Source organism: Hemitrygon akajei, chromosome 21 (assembly GCF_048418815.1).
Source record: "Hemitrygon akajei chromosome 21, sHemAka1.3, whole genome shotgun sequence".
NCBI lineage: Eukaryota > Metazoa > Chordata > Chondrichthyes > Myliobatiformes > Dasyatidae > Hemitrygon > Hemitrygon akajei.
This window is the reverse complement of record NC_133144.1, coordinates 61624528-61641771: the sequence shown is the minus strand read 5'-3', so window position 1 is coordinate 61641771 and position 17244 is coordinate 61624528. Positions and strand designations below refer to the sequence as shown.

Below are 17244 nucleotides of genomic sequence, written 5' to 3'. Positions count from 1 at the left end.
CAGTACCTCTTTAGAATGTGGGAGGAAACTGGAGCATCCAGTGGAAACCCACATACTCACGGGAAGGACATACAAACTTCTTACAGGCAGCGTCTGAATTGAACTCTGATCTCCGCCCCAACCTGTTACAGCGTTATGCTAACCGCTATATTATCATGGTGTTTCTCCAACCACTCTGTCTGCAACTTAAAATATATTTATGTTATCCCTTTCCTAGTTCTAATAAAGGATCATGACACCATGTTACTAAGCTCTCTGTCTCCTTCCTGTACTCTGACTCATTGCTATTTGAGAAGGGGCCAGTGCAGTGGTATCATCTGCAAACTTGTAGGTGGACTTAGAGCAGAATCTGGCCACACAGTCATGGGTGTACAGGGATTAGAGTTGGGGGCTGAGGCCACAACCTTGTGGGGCATCAGCATTTAGAATAACGGTGATGGAGACGTTGCTGCCTATCCTTATTGATTGCAGTACAGTTGATCAGAAAGTCAAGGATCTAGATGCAAAGGGAGACATTAGCTCCCAGGATCTGGAATATGCTGGTGTGGTTGCATGGAATAATAACATTGGAGGCAGTAGTTAATAAAAATAGTCTGACGTGGGTACTTTTATTGTTCAGATGTTTCAGAGATGATTATAGAGCCAGCGAGTTGGCCTCCACTGTGAACCTGTTTTGGCGAGTTACCAGTGATTTCTTCATTTTCCCAAGTGTTGTTTGCAACTGCGTTACGGCAAATGCATTAGGTTTTGGTTTACTTCAGACAGTAGGTGTATTTTCGTGTTTTGTAGAACTTTATGTGATAACTTACGACGGGAAAGAGACAGAGCTGTGAGTGATCTGGCAGAAGCTCTTCGGGATCTCGATGATATGATGAAACAGAAGAATGATGCTGTTCGTGAACTCAAAGAATTGAAGTAAGTAGTAACGTTTTCACCTTCAAATGTGGTTTGATGAATGCAAATCTATTCTATCGAGGAGAGCACATTTCTCAGATTCACTTCTTGGATAAAGAGGGGGGCAATTTCTAAAGCTTCCCCACTAAAAGTGTTTTCAAATAGGTCTTTAAAACCTTTCTCTAATTCTTAATGTGGTATTCTGAAAAATACTCCAAGCTTTTTGCTATCATACTATAGCCATACAGACGGCAATGGTGAATTTAAGCATTTCTACCTGCCTTCTTTGAAAGCTGACTCCCGAGATATGAGAAACATTCCACAGGTTTTAGTCCCAGATATTGACTATTGTGTTGGGGGTAATGTGCATCAGTGGTAGGTTGGTCAAGAACCAGAATAAAGCCTGTCCTCTTGTAAGCTTCAGTGAATGAATCAAGAAAAGACAACAGGTAGTTTAAGTTGAAGCTTTTCTTCAGTATTTTGGTTCGTTGACCAATTATGAATAAAGAAAATGTTATACTCTTCTGTTAGATGCGTGCCATTGAAATTATTGGACCCATCTATGCTGCCCGTACAATTTATATATTTACAAGTTATTTTTTAATTCTATTACTTTGGCCATTTGCAAAATCAGCTTTATTTGGTACCAGAAAATGTAGTACTTTCACATACTTTATATATATTTTCAATGAAGAAACTTGCAAATTGTAAAAATAAAAACATACAAAACAGAAATAATACATTTTGGGCAATTATAGAGTCAATATTTGAGTGATGTTGTATTTGTTTTGATACAAAGTATATCAAAATCCTGAGGTAGATTTTCTAATTTTTCTCATTTGTTAAGGGAGAAGATGGAAAACCAGTTGGAGAAGGAGGCACGGATTCGACAGCTGATGGCTCACAATTCACATGATTCAGCTATTGACACAGATTCCCTTGAATGGGAGACAGAAGTAGTTGAATTTCCAAAAGATAGGGTATGTTTTAAAACTTCACTGAAAATATTTTGCAGTGTGACAAGTATGACTGGAGGTCTGAGTGCTTGCAGTTGCAGAGTCAACTTTACAGAGGTATTTAAGGACGAGGGTGGGGAGAGGTGTTGTGAAGTGTCAAGGATGGAGTGAAAACCAAGGAGAAGACAAGGGTGCATGTATGTATGCATAAGAATTCCTATTGACACTGTAACAATGTTTACCTGGAAGTCACCTTGTAATAGTATTAATAATAGTATTATATCTTATAATAGTATTAATATCACTCTTAAAGTTTGCATAGTTGTTTTTTTTCAGTTCTGTGCATTTTGTATTTTTCTTGATAAAAGTTATGTTTTACTGTACAAGCAGGCTTTGCTTTGGTTATGGGGTTTTCTATAAAATTAGATCATTGGAGATTAGTAAGCAATGTATTAATTCAATAATCATGAAGATTTGTCAAAGGATTTTTGTCACACTGGCCCTCACTTGAAGGCAAGTGAATGTCACTGGCTGAGGCAATAACTGTTATTTCCAGTTTGCAGATGGTATACATTGGAGCCTCTGTAAGCCAGCAGTGGAGTGACTGAGTATGCAGAGTAATGGATAGGGTACTACTAATCAAGCAAGTTTCTTTGACCAGAATAGTGATAAGTATAAGGTGTCATTGGGGCTCCACTCATACAGGCAACTGGAGAATGTTTCATCTCACCCTTGACATGCCCTATAAAATAAAATAAATTTTGGGGAATTGATCATTATTCATCTGCCTCTGTCCCTTCAGTATTTAATACATTTTGTTCAATTGTGTTTCAGAGATGTACACTGTGTGCCAAATTTGTGAAAGAAATATGTCTGCCATGATAATTTTTTGTATTGGAGGCTCGAAGAGTATATCATACGGTTGTTAAAGTATGAATGTGCTAAAGAATATTTTTCCTACTTTAGGATGACATGGATTTGAAGGCATTGGGCTTCGATGTAGCAGGAGGAGCTGAAGAACCTTATCTACCTGGAGACTCTGGCATATTTGTGATTAAAGTTGATAAAGGAAGTATTGCAGATGGAAAGTTAAGGTATAGCCAGCTAATTAATCCATTTCTGCAAAAAGAAAACTAAAATACAGAATGAAAGTCAGTTTTATTTTCAAACTAAAGTGGTACAACATTCTTTTATGACTTTGTCCAATATATCTTTTTTTTAATTTCTCTTCCAGGGTGAATGATTGCTTGCTCAGGATAAATGATGTAGATCTTACCAACAAAGACAGAAAACATGTTATAAAAGCTGTACTGAATGGTGGAGGGGTCATTAATGTGGTAGTTCGCAGAAGAAAATCTTTGGGAGGTAGAGCTATCACTCCAGTTCATATCAACCTTATGGGGCACAAAGGTAATTTAACTTCTCGTGTCCAAAGTAGTTTTGTCCTTTAGGAAATTGAAGTTAGACACTAAATATATCTATAATGGTCAAGTAAAAGTTATATCTTACCTTGAATGCTTTTCTCCAAACCACAGTGTTTTGCTCATCTACATAATATACTCAGTGGCCAGTTTATAAGGTACCTACTATACCTAATATGGTGGTCACTGAGTGTATGTTTGTGGTCTTCTGCTACTGTAGTCTATCCACTTCAAGGTTTAACATTTTGTCCATTCAGAGACACTCTTCTGCAAACCATTGTTGTAATATGTGGTTATTTGAATTACTGTCAGCTTAAATCAGTCTGGCCATTCTCCTCTGACCTCTCTTATCAACAAGGCACTTTCTCCCATACAACCGCTGCTCACTGGATGTTTTTTGTTTTTCACACCATTCCCTGTAAACTTGTGCATGAAAATCCCAGGAGATTAGTAGTTTCTAAGATACTCAAATCACCTTGTCTGGCACCAACAGTCATTCCATGGTCAAAGTCACGTAGATTACATTTCTTCCCCATTTTGATGTTTGGCATGAACCTCTAGACCATGTCTGCATGCTTTCATGCATTGAGTTGCTGCCACATGATTGGACGATTAGATATTTGCATTAATGTGGATGTATACAGGTGTACCTAATAAAGTGGCCACTGAGTGCATATTCTCACTGTCAAACTGACTCATCTACATTATTGTTTATAGTGAACCAAAACATCCCTATTACTGATGTTGGGACATATTGAACAGGCAGGTTTTAGTATTGTTAGGGAGATGGGTTAAGAGAATAAAAGTTGAATATTTATTGTTAACCTAGAAAAAAGAAATGTGGTATTGAGAATGGGTTTTTAAGCGGGAGCTGGTTTTCAATCCATTAGTTAATGTGTGAGCATATTTATGAATCCTATCCTTTGTAGGAATCATCTATACTGAGAATGAGTTGCATTTCAGACAGGAAAGTGGCTTATTTTTCAACTTACAGTAATCGCAAATTGTCAAATTGCATACAGTGATGATCACAATAAAAAAGCCTTATAAATGATTTTATTTTTGCTCGTGGTTGGGAACAGAATTGCCAGAATTATAGTGGTTCCTCCTTTTCCAAAGTAGCCTATTTCTTGAACCCCTGATAGTTCTTCTGTTTGCACTTTTACTTGGTGCTACCTTTTTCTGTTTGAAGAACATTGCCTAGAAATTTGGGAAGGGCTCTTTTTAAATGTGGATAACTTGTGAGTCTGTAGTAGCAGAATTAGGCCACTCGGCCCATTATGTCTGCTCCATTATTGAATCATGGCTGATTAATTTTCCTTTCAAACCTCATTCTCTTGCCTCCTTCCAGTAAGCTTTGATGCTTTTACTAATTAAGAACCTCTGCTTTAAATATACCCGATGACTTGGCCTCCACAGCCATCTGTAACAAGGATTTCCAATGTACTTAGAATCAGTGTACCAATGAATGAGTGTACCTAAATCTTTGCCTAGAACCAGAGATCTTTGAGGATTTAATGGGAACATTGAGTCCATTTTAAGAACCCTAAGAGGCAACCTGATATCTACCAAATAGCTTCCAAGAGGCAAAGCCTATGGCCTTTGATATATAAAAACAATTAGCCACCTGGATAAGTGAAACTTAATAGTACATATTTGTATTTAATGTGTAAAGATTTAATTTGATGTTTGAATGAAGGGTGATTAGCTAGTTCTGTGCTCACAGTATGTGTTTTTTTCTCTCTTTGCAGACATTGGAATCAGCTTGGAGACGGGAATATATGTAGCTACTGTTTCTCCCGGCAGTTCAGCTGCCAGAGAAGGATCCTTAACAGTTGGAGACAGACTCATTACAGTTAGTCTGAAATTTTACAGTTCTGTGAACCACATGTCAGAACTGCAGTGGGAGGAGTAGGGACATTTTATTTGTTTAATTTCACAGAATTTCTGATCTCACTAATGATCGACATGAAGGTCAGACTGGACCTTCTAAATGGGAATAAGGTTGAAATATGGAATCATTTAGTGCAGAGTTAGGCCATTTGGTTCCTCAAGCCAGCTGCATCTCCATAGTTCTACAGCTTGGAAACACGCTCTTTGGTCCAATCTGTCCATTCCACCCAAGATGTCTATTAAGTCTAATACCATTTACCTGCAGTCTAAATGCCCCTTAAATGTTGCTATTGTATCTGTTTCCATCACCTCCCCTGGTGGTGCAGTCCAGGCACCTATCACTCTGTGGGATAAAAAAGAGCTTGCTTTGCAAATATCCTTTAAACTTTCCTCCTCTCACCTTTAAGCTAAGCCTCTAGAGTTTAATATTTCCACTTTGGTGAAAAGGCTAAGTCCATCTACCGTATCTATACCTCTCATGATTTTATATATTTCTATCATGTTGCCCATAGTCTCCACATCCTTCCAATAATGTGACAACCAGAACTGCAAACTGTACTCTAAATGTGGCCTAACCAAAGCAGAATTCAAAAGCTCAAAAATTCAGCAGAAGAAATATTTTAAAAGTTCACAATTCTGAGAGAAGAAATTCCTGCTCGCATCCGTTCAGAATCAGGTTGATTATCACTGGCATGTGACGTGGAATTTGTTAACCTAGCAGCAGCAATTCAATGCAATACATAATCTAGCGGAGAGAATAAAATAATACATAAAATAAAACATAATAATAAATAAATATATTACGTATATTGAATAGATTAAAAAAGTGCAAAAACAAAAATACTGTATTTTTTTTTTTTTAAAAGTGAGGTAGTATCCAAAGCTTCAGATTCCTTTAGGAACCGGATGGCAGAAGGGAAGAAGCTGTTCCTGAATTGCTGAGTGTGTGCCTTCAGGCTTCTGTACCTCCTACCTGATGGTAACAGTGAGAAAAGGGCATGTCCCGGGTGCTGGAGGTCCTTAATAATGGACACTGTCTTTCTGAGACACTGCTCCCTAAAGATATCCTGGGTACTTTGTAGGCTAGTGCCCAAGATGGAGCTGACTAGATTTACAACCTTCTGCAGCTTCTTTCGGTCCTGTGCAGTAGACCCTCCATACCAGAGAGTGATGCAGCTTGTCAGAATGCTCTCCACGGTACAACTTTAGAAGTTTTTAGTGTATTTGTTGACATGCCAAATCTCTTCAAACTCCTAATAAAGTACCACTGTCTTGCTATCTTTATAACTACATTGATATGTTGGAACCAGGTTAGATCCTCAGAGATCTTGACACCCAGGATCTTGAAGCTGCTCACTCTCTCCACCTGATCCCTTTATGAGGATTGGTATGTGTTCCTTCGTCCTACCCTTCCTGAAGTTCACAATCAGCTCTTCCGTCTTACTGACATTGAGTGCCAGGTTGTTGCTGCGACACCACTCTCATGAGTTGTCATATCTCACTCCTGTATGCCCTCTCATCACCAACAATGGTTGTATCATCAGAAAATTTATAGATGGTATTTGAGCTATGCCTAGCCACACAGTCATGTGTATATTTGGAGTATTGTGTACAGTTCTGATCGCCGAATTATAGAAAAGATGTCAACAAAATAGAGAGATTACAGAGGAGATTTACTAGAATGTTACCTGGGTTTCAGCACATAAGTTACAGAGAAAGGTTGAACAAATTAGGTCTTTATTCTTTGGAGCATAGAAGGTTGAAGGGGGACTTGATAGAGGTATTTAAAATTATGAGGGGGATAGACAGAGTTGACGTGGATAGGCTTTTTCCATTGAGAGTCGGGGAGATTCAAACAAGAGGACATGAGTTGAGAGTTAAGGGGCAAAAGTTTAGGGGTAACACGAGGGGGAACTTCTTTACTTAGAGAGTTGTAGCTGTGTGGAACGAGCTTCCAGTAGAAGTGGTAGAGGCAGGTTCGATATTGTCATTTAAAAAAAAATTGGATAGGTATATGGACAGAAAAGGAATGGGGGGTCATGGGCTGAGTGCAGGTTGGTGGGACTAGGTGAGAGTAAGCGTTCGGCATGGACTAGAAGGGCCGAGATGGCCTGTTTCCGTGCCGTAATTGTTATATGGTTATACAGAGAGTAGAGCAGTGGGCTAAGAACACACCCCTGAGGTGCGCCAGTGTTGATTGTCAGCGAGGAAGATATGTTATCACCAATTTGCCCAGACTGTGGTTTTCCGGTCAGGATGTTGAGGATCCAATTGCAGAGGGAGGTACAGAGGCCCAGGTTCTGCAACTTCTCAATCAGGGTTGTGAGAATGATGGTACTAAATGCTGAGCTGTAGTCGATGAACAGCATCCTGACGTAGGTGTTTGTGTTGTCCGGGTAGTCTAAAGCTGTATGGAGAGCCATTGAGATTGCATCTGTCATTGACCTATTGTGGTGATAGGCAAATTGCAATGGGCCCAGCTCGTTGCTGAGGCAGGAGTTCAGTCTATCAATAACCATGGCCCTTTTTACTGAAAATATCCTTCCTTCCTTCTATATTTTCTCATAGCTGTCTGCATTGAAACAGATGATTCTGCTCATTGAGTCTGCACTGACTCAAAGGAGGGAAACACCTTTCCAATATCTCCTCCCCTTGAATTTTTTTTTCATTCTTTTGAATCCTAGTACGTATAGGATCAAACTGCTGAATCACTTGTAAGATTGTCCCTCCTTCACTGAATGCAAGTTGGTCACACTAGAGATCTGCATTTAAAGTAGTTAAGAGATTTGAGTGAATCTTCATGTTCTGAACACATTTAGTTCAGCATGGGGCAAGTTGTATATGGACAATGTAAAATTGATTGTTAGGGCTGCATAGCTGAAAGACCTTCTGGAGATTGTAGCATTCAAGGAAGTAAAAGTTGTGTAAGACTCTTAGGAAAACCATGACCAGAAGGTTGAGCTATGAAAATAGGCTTAAATAAGCCAACATATTAAGAAGAACACTAAAGATTAAAAAAAATCAGTGTGTGGATGTACATAAGGTCACCATCATAAACAATGTATTAATACAATTCTCATTATCAGCATAGTGATTAAAAATTTGGAAGCTGCAGAACAATTGGCTTTTGTATGTAATATTAATTTACTGTGTGTTCCTAACTCATATTTGTCTTTCACAGATAAATGGTATTGCACTAGAAAACAAGTCACTGACAGAATGTGAAGCTTTGTTACGAAACTGCAGGGATTCTGTCAGTCTTTCGCTGATGAAGGTATGGTCCATGTGGAATTGGAATTAGTTTATTAATGTTATATGTACCAAGATGCAGTGAAAAGCTTCTATTTCCAGGCCGATTATTCCGTGCATAAGTGTATCAAAATGGCAAAAAGGAAAACAATGCAGAATATAGTGTCACATCTATAGAAAAAGTGCAAAGCAGGGAGACAAAAATTGCAAGGGGCACATGGGATAGAGAGATCAAGAGTTCATGTATTAGCATATAAGAGTCAGATAACATCAGAGTACAAACTCTAAATGTGGCCTAACCAAAGTAGAACTCAAAAACTCAGAAGATGAAAAATATCAGACTGTTCTGAAATACACTTTGAAATGTTTGCTATCTTTGAAAGTTCTACATTCAAAACTGTCTTGCATTGCTTTGTTCATACACTTTCATTTGTAGTTGTTTACCATGTCTCAGTAAAAAAGACATACTCAACAGAAAAATAGCACATAATTTTGTTAATAAATTATGTAAGAATTTAACAGATATGGTACTTTATCCAACACATGATGAGACTTAATTTGGGAGGTAACTTCATTTCTGTTTTCACAAGTGTGAGAATATATAAAAAATATCTGAATAGATATTCCATTTAGAAAGACGAGCTAACAATCAACTTAGTTTTGGTTGCTTCACAGTTTTCTGAAGTAACTAGAACAGCCAATTCTTTTTGCTAATTGTTAGTTTATCCTTGTGTAGGAACCTCCAACCAGACTGTTTACTAAAGCTTCAGATCTGGGCAATCAACAGGTCTTAAATTTCTGCAGAAAATTTGGCAGAGTTATCACTTGACCACATTTAATCATATACCTTACAATTGTGCTAGAGGAAAGATATCCAATTATTGATTTTGGAGAGGAATTAAACACCTTTCAATACTTATTGCATTCCAGTTTACAGAATTCATGGAGCTAGTGCACGGTATAGTTCCCATTCGCTCATTAAGCATTAATATTTTCAGTAGGTCAGTCCCAACAGCTAGTGTTAGTAAAATAGAAAATGCTGAAAATACTCAATAAGTCAAGCAGATTCTGTGGCAGGAGCAACTGTATTAACTTTTAAGATTGGAAAGTTTTCATCAGAACTGGTCAAGAGCCTTTAAAAGGATGGTTTTAAGTAGTTGAGAACGTGGCAGAAGGGATAGAAAAGACAAAGGGGATATCTGTGAAAGGACAACGATGTGCACAACCTTCCCAGTCATCAAAGAAATCTTCAACACGTGGTGTCTCAACAAGGTGACATCAATCATTAAGGACCTTTCCCACCTGAACATGCCCACTTCTCATTCTATCATCAGGGAAGAGATAGAGGAGCCTAATGACCCACACTCAGTGATTCAAAAGCAGCTTCTTCCCCTCTGTCATCAGGGTACAAAATGCTGGAAGTGCTCAGCAGGTCAGGCACCATCTATGGAAATGAATAAACATTGAGGTTTCAGGCGAAAACCCTTCCTCAGGACTGGAAAGGAAGGGGAAAAACACAGGAGTAAAAAGTTAGGGACAGGGGAAGGATGACTAGCTGGAAGATAATAGGTGAAGCCAGGTGTGTGGGAAAGGAAAGGATAGAGAAGAAGGAATCTGATCAGAGAGGAGAGTGGACTATAGGAGAAATGACGGAGGAGGGGACCTTGGGGAGGTGATAGGCAGGTGATGAGAAGTAGGAGGGCAGAGTAGGGGTTAGAAGAGTGGGAGGAAAATTTTTCCCAGAAGGAGAAATCTATTTTCATGCCATTGGGTTGGAGGCTAGTCAGATGGAATATGAAGTGCTGCTCCTCCACTCAGAAAGTGGCCTCATCGTGGCAAAAGAGGGAGCCATGAACTGATATGACGAATGGGAATGGGGATAGAAATTAAAATGGTTGGCCACTGGGAAACGCTGCTCTTGGCGAATGGAGCAGAGGTACTTGATAAAGTGGTCCCCCAATTTACGTAGGGTTTCACCAATGTAGAGGTGGCCTCATCTTTCAGGAGCGCTTCCGCAAGATGCAACATCCATTATCAAAGACCCTCACTGTCCATGCCATGCTTTCTTCTCACTGCTGTCATTAGCAAACAGATACAGGAGCCTTAGGTCCTACACTACAACGTTGAGGAATGTTGTCAGGCTCCAGAATCAGTGTGGATAGCACTGAATCACAACCTATGGACTCATAACCTATAGATTGATTTTCAATGATCCACAACTCATATGCTCAATATTATTTATTGCTTTTTTTATTTGCATACTTTGTCTTTTTTGCACATTGGTTGCTTCTCCATTTTTGTATAGATTTTCATTGATTCTATCGTATTTCTTTGTATCTATTGTGAAAGCCCACAAGAAAATGAATCTATAAATGTACATAAATGTACTTTGAAAATAAAAATTATTTTGAGCTTTGAAAAGTAAGGCCCAGTCTCTCCTGTTTCAGTGAATGAACTGATGATGACAAGCTGTTCTGGCTAGTTGATGAACCCATCCATAGGTATAGGATGAATAATAATGTCCACTGTTGAATATTCATCAAAAATGTATCTTGGAAAAGCATTATAATTCTATCTGTTCACATTGGAAGTGAAGGCATTGCAGCTTCATTGAATTGCTTCTTCATGACGTTGAACTCTCTTCAATTGCTAAGTACCATTTGCAGTGCATTAGATGCAGAGGTTATTTTGGGCAGCTGCAGCTGTACATTTCTTTGGCTGGAGCCTGTTAAAATGTGATTACCTTAATTCTCTGTGATTACAGTTTTAAAATTCATTGCATGGAAAGCTTTCAAACTTCCTTGGGGAGATACTGCAAATCAAAAGCAGATACTTAATGTCTGAAAAGTGGATCTCTTAGCATTTGCAATATCTATTCCTTCAGAGCATTTAATGTCTTTTCATGGAAATGATTAAAGAAGAGTACCGCTCATACAACGTGTCCAGGCTATACATAAACATATCTTTACCTTGCCCTCCACCCCCCCCCCCCCCCCGCACACTTCCTGCAGGGATCACTTCCTCCACGATTCCCTTGTCCGTTCATCCCTCCCCATTAATCTCCTTCCAGGCACTTTTTCCTGGCAAGTGGTCTAAGTGCTACACCTATCCATGTACCTTCCTCACTCACCTCCATTGAGGGCCCCGAGCAGTCCCTCTCGGTGAGGCAGCACTTCCCTGTGAATCTTCTGGGGTCCACTATTGTGTCCAGTGCTCCTGATGCGGCTTGCTGTACATTGGTGAGATCCATTGTAAATTGGGGGAACCTCTTCATTGAGCACTTCCACACCACCTGCCACAACTAGCGGACAAACATTTTTTTTTTGCAATTTCCATTCTCGTTCTGATGTGTTGTGCTATGGACCAACACATCAGGGTGGAGGAGCAGCACCTTATATTCCGTCTGGATACCTTCCAACCTGATAGCGTGAATGTCAATTTCTCATTCCAGTGAACAAATTCCCTTCTCTTCCCCCACCCCCACCTTATACCCCACTCTGACCTTTCATTTCTTCTCTCCTGTCTGACTTCCCCTGGTGCCCTCCTCCATTTTCTCTTATGGTCCAATCACCACTCCTGTCAAATTCCTTCTTCTCCAGCCATTGACCTTTCCCAGCCACCTGGCTTCATCTATCACCTTCTAGCTATCTTCTTTCCCCTTTCCTTCCCTTTTATTCAGTTATCTTCCCCTTTCCTTCTCAGCCCTGAAGAAGGGCCTCAACCCAAAAGGTTGACTGTTTACTCTTTTCCACAGATGCTGTCTGACCTGCTGAGTTCTTCCAGCATCTGCAGATTTTCTTGTGTTTGTATATAATCCTTTACATTATTATAGAATGTTGTCCATCAGTTATAACAGAGAAAATTATTTTAATACCTCTATGCCCACATCAGTCATTGTGGATTTTTGAGGTGATGTGTGTGGCAGTAGAGGAGGGGCAATTGAAATTGAGATTTGCTTTATTTGTCCATGCAGATTAAACATACAGTGAAATATGTCATCTGCATCAATGACCAACACGGTCCAATGACGTCTTTGGGGCAGTCTAAATGTATTGCCATATTTCCTGCGCCAACATTGCATGCCCACAACTTATTCACCCTAACCAGCATGAACCTGGAAGAAACCCGTGTGGTCACAGAGAGAATGTATGACCTCCTTACAGTCATCAGCAGGAATTGAACCCATGATCTTTCAATCACTGGCACTGTAAAGCATTATGCCAACTGTTGCACTACCGTGCCATTTATAGCAAAAAATCAGGAAAAAAAATGACATTTCTGCCGTGGCTAAACTATAATGTTTTACATTTTCAAGTATGTTGTTTAAATTTGGGAGAACTTCTTTTCTTAGCAACATATTCTATAGATTTATTTGAAGATAGGTTTATCCTTTCTGAAATACAAATATTTTCTTAGTTTTGTTGCATGTACAGCCATAAATTGTTACACATCATATTAAATATTGGTCTTGGTTGTGAAAACTTTGTTATTAAAATTAAACACTAACATTCTGTCTCTCTTTTAAAGGTGGTTCCTCAGAGTTCATCTTGGAGCGGGCAGAATATACTTGAAACATTAAAGGAGTCTGAGAAATCTGGTAACTGTAGGGTTCAGGAGTCGGAGGTGCAGGTTCCCAACACTCGAAACTTGAAACACAATTGCTCAACACAGACAGACGTTTTCATTACAAATTCAAACATACTTGATGACAAAAGTGACCGAGATCACAAAGATGGCTCTTATTGTGAACACAAACAATTTTCCAGCTGTTCTTTACAGCCCAGTACATATAGGACAGCTGAACATACTTGCTGCAACTATTCAGACCTTAAAGCTCCTATGAGCTCGGAGGTTTATTCTGATAGAGGATTTGGGATTGCGGAACATGAAAAAAGACGTTTCACCTTTGACCCAGCAGTTGCAGATAGTGTGGTAGTAGATACTGACATTGAAAAGGGACACAGTCCTAAGCACAATGGTGGCACCTGGCCAAAAACAATGGTAGATGTCTCACCTGAACCTGGGAAACTCTCCATATTCAAAATGCCAAAACAGAGGAAGCCTGTCTTCGATCCAGATACTTTCAAAAGACCACAGACACCTCCAAAGATCGATTATCTCTCCCCAACGCAAAAGCAGACATATTCTTCACAATCCTCAAAGAGTGAATCTGGCTCTACGCCTCCCACGCCTCCAAAGAGGAGTGATTCATTTAAATTTAAACACAAACAGCAAAGTAGTTCTGCTTCAGATACTGCGACAACCAGTGGGTCACCTCCAACTAGTCCTGCCGGCCCTCAATCACCTGTTACTCTAGGAGTGAAACAGGACCTCACACAAGAAACTCATGAGAGGACTGCTGGTCATTATCCGCCAACACCATTCCTAGAAGGGAGTGCTTTAGTACCTTCAAGGACTTCCTCTGAAGAAGAAGGTACTCAGCGAGTTGAGGAGGTAGAACCTGTGACCAGGCGTCGACCAAAGTCTGCTCCTGCTTTAAGACCAAGCAAGCTTGCTCCTTTGAATATTTCTGGACTGCCCCCTCAGGTAATTTGTAAATGACATAAATTTCAATGATTATTTAAAAATCATTGTGATGGTGTTAATCGTATAAATATGGAAACATTACAGATCTGAACTTACTTGATCATTATTTTAGTCAATTACAAACTAAGCACTGGTGGTGAGAAGAGCGTTGGAAAAGGTCAGTGTGACATAGAAGTAGCATTTATCTAGATTTGCAGCTACTTACAAATGTTGAACCCTTGACTTTTGAGAGAAGCCTGATTAACAAGATCCAGAAAAAAGCAACAAAAACGACTGGCAATAAATACGAGAGATTCTGTAGATGCTGGAAATCCAAAGTAACACACACAAAATGCTAGAAGAACCAGCAGGACAGGCAGCATGGTCAGTCCTGATGAGGGCTGTTGGCTCAAAATGTGGAATATTTATTCTCTTCCATAGATGCTTCCTGACTTGCTGAGTTCCTCCAGCATTTTAATACTTTAAAAAATAACTTTAAGAACTAATTGTATAGAGGATAGTCATTGGACATGAGAGTTTTTAAGTCTTTATGTACATTGTTGACTTTTTTTTAGCTGAGTTAATAGTAAGGCCCATCTATTTGTTGCATCAGACTCCTCTACAATCCGAATATACTGACTCCTCTTTACAGAGGGACTGTATTCTACCCTCGTCTGATTAGTTGATATCAATCAATCTTCCTTGTAGAGGCCATGTCTGATAAGACCATTGTCAGTTGCCTTATGAGAACGGACAGAAGTGTGGAGAGCCACATGTATGTGAAGAAATTAGCAAACTATGCTTATTTTCATAGTTGCACTTTATCGTTCAAATTGGGTTAGTTGATTTGATTGAAAAGCTTTTTTTGTATTTGTAAATTTATCAGGATTGGAACTAAAATGAATATATACATTATACAGCCTTGAGATTTGTCTCCTAATAGGCAGCCATGAAACAAAGAGACCCAGAAGAACCCATTAAAAACAAGACAGTCAAACAACCAATGTGCAGAAAACAAAAAAGAAATCATACAAACAATAAGTACTGCAAGCAAGTAGTGTTCTGGGCTGAAGTTCACAGAGAGACTGCCCACAAACCCCTTAGTTCGGCACAAAGCCGACCAGTGAGCTGAACTGGCAGTATATTGAGGTAGTACAAGAGAAACCAGGATACAAAAGATATTGGTAGGATAGCCTATGTTGTTCTGCTGTTTAAAAAAGGCTCTAAACAGAAATCAGGGAATTATAGACCCATGAGTCTGACTCAGTTATGGGAAAGTTATTGGAAGATATTCTAAGGGACCAGATGTATAAGTATTTGGATAGACATGAACTGATTAAGGATAGTCAATGTGTCTTCGTGAGTGGTAGGTCATGTCTAACCAATCTTACAGAGCTTTTTGAGGAAGTTACCAGGAAAGTGGATGAAGACTGGGAGGCTGGCCAAGAAGGTTCAGTCGCTTGGCATTCTGGATAAGGTATTAAATTGGTTGAGATATTGGCTTTGTGGGAGAAGCCAAAGAGTGGTAGTAAATGGTTGCTTCTCTGACTGGAGGCCTGTGGCTAGTGGAGTGCCACAGGGATCGGTGCTGGGTCCTTTGTTGTTTGTCATCTGTATCAATGATCTGGATGATAATGTGGTTAACTGGATCAGTAAGTTTGCAAATAACACAAAGATTGGAGGTGTAGTGAACAGTGAGGAAGATTATCATGGCTTGCACAGGGATCTGCATCAGCTGGAAAAATGGGCTTAAAAGTGGCAGATAGAATTTAATGCAGACAAGTGAAAGGTTCTGCACTTCTGTAGGACCAACCAAGGTAGGTCTTACACAGTGAACGTTAGAACACTAAGGAATGTGGTAGAACAAATGGATCTGGGAATACAGATACATAATTCATTGAAGGTGGCGTCACAGGAAGATAAAGTTGTAAAGAAAGCTTTTGGCACATTGACCTTCATACAGCAATGTATTGAGTATAGGAGATGGATGTTATGTTGAAGTTGTATGAGATGTTGGTGAGGCCTAATTTGGAGTATTGTGTACAGTTTGGTCACCTACCTACCGGAAAGATGTAAACAAGGTTGAAGAAGTGCAGGAAAAATTTACAAGGATGTTGCTGGGTCTGGAGGACTTGAGTTATAAGGAAAGATTGAGTAGGCTAGGACTGTATTCTTTAGAACGTAAAGAGGAGATTTGATAGAGGTATACAAAATTATGAGGGGTATAGGTAGGATAAATGCAAGCAGGCTTTTTTCACTGAGGTTGAATGGGGCCACAACCAGAGGCTATGGGTTAATGGTGAAAGGTGGAAGTTTAAGTGGAACATGAGGGAACTTTACTCAGAGGGTTGTGAGAGTTTGGAACAAGCTGCCCAGCACAAGTGGTGCACGTGAAATCGTTATCGATGTTTAAGAAGTTTGGATAGCTACATGGATGGTAGCAGTATGGAGGACTATGGTCCCTCTGCAGTTTGATAGCAGTAGGCAGTTCAAATGGTTCGGCATGGACTAGATGGGCTGAAGGGCCTGTTTTTGTGCTGTACTTTTCTATAAATCTGTAACAATATAAAATATGAAGTGTGAGAACATCATTGGGTAAACATAAGGTAGCCAGCAGAGGTGGAGCATTTAGGAGACAAAAATAATGTATTTTTATATGTCTTAAAATATTTTATTACCAGGCCTGTTTTGAATTTTAGCAGATTTAAAATGAGTACACATAGATAAATGCCCATTTTTTGACAAGGATGCAAATTAGTTTGTAATTTTACACTCTTGTGTTAAGATGCTGATGGTTTGCTTAGATCTATTTTACAGGTACATTTTTTCATCATGTGATCATTATTCAGGATTGAATCAGGCTATCCCAAATTTCAGCAAAATGTGAGGGGTTTCAGCCAACAATTACAGTGTCTCCATAATTTCCCTGTACTGAATGGATTGCTAGACCATTTCATAGTGGAGTTATGAATCAGCTGCTTTGCAGTGCTTTGTGGCTACATGGAAGTAGACCACCAGGAAAATGAATCAGAGTGTTGTTTGCAAAATCTGATAGCTTCATAGTCATCATTAAACAATTTTTGTAATTCCAGATGTATCGCGATTTGACCTCTAATGCTCAGATGAGTAATATTGGTAAATTGGTTTATTATTGTCACACATACTCAGGTACAGTGAAAAACCTGTTTTGCATGCTGTCCATACAGGGCATTATTTCACTATAATACTGTATTGAGCTAGTAGAGGGGAAATCAATAACACAATGCAGAATAAAGTGTTACAGAAAAAGTGCAGTGCAAGTAGAC

General features: G+C 39.4%; 1 protein-coding gene across 11 annotated transcripts in view; it reads left to right on the top strand.

Moving 5' to 3' along the window:
- Nucleotides 1-17244, top strand: part of dlg5a (discs, large homolog 5a (Drosophila)) — a 225920-nt gene that overhangs the window by 145391 nt on the left and 63285 nt on the right. For all 11 annotated transcript variants that reach the window (XM_073025566.1, XM_073025563.1, XM_073025562.1 and 8 more), the window contains 7 exons: nucleotides 790-915; nucleotides 1742-1874; nucleotides 2817-2944; nucleotides 3085-3260; nucleotides 5023-5126; nucleotides 8346-8438; nucleotides 12941-13960. In XM_073025566.1, coding sequence (XP_072881667.1) covers nucleotides 790-915; nucleotides 1742-1874; nucleotides 2817-2944; nucleotides 3085-3260; nucleotides 5023-5126; nucleotides 8346-8438; nucleotides 12941-13960 — 1780 coding nt within the window. The remainder of the gene's footprint in view (nucleotides 1-789; nucleotides 916-1741; nucleotides 1875-2816; nucleotides 2945-3084; nucleotides 3261-5022; nucleotides 5127-8345; nucleotides 8439-12940; nucleotides 13961-17244) is intronic.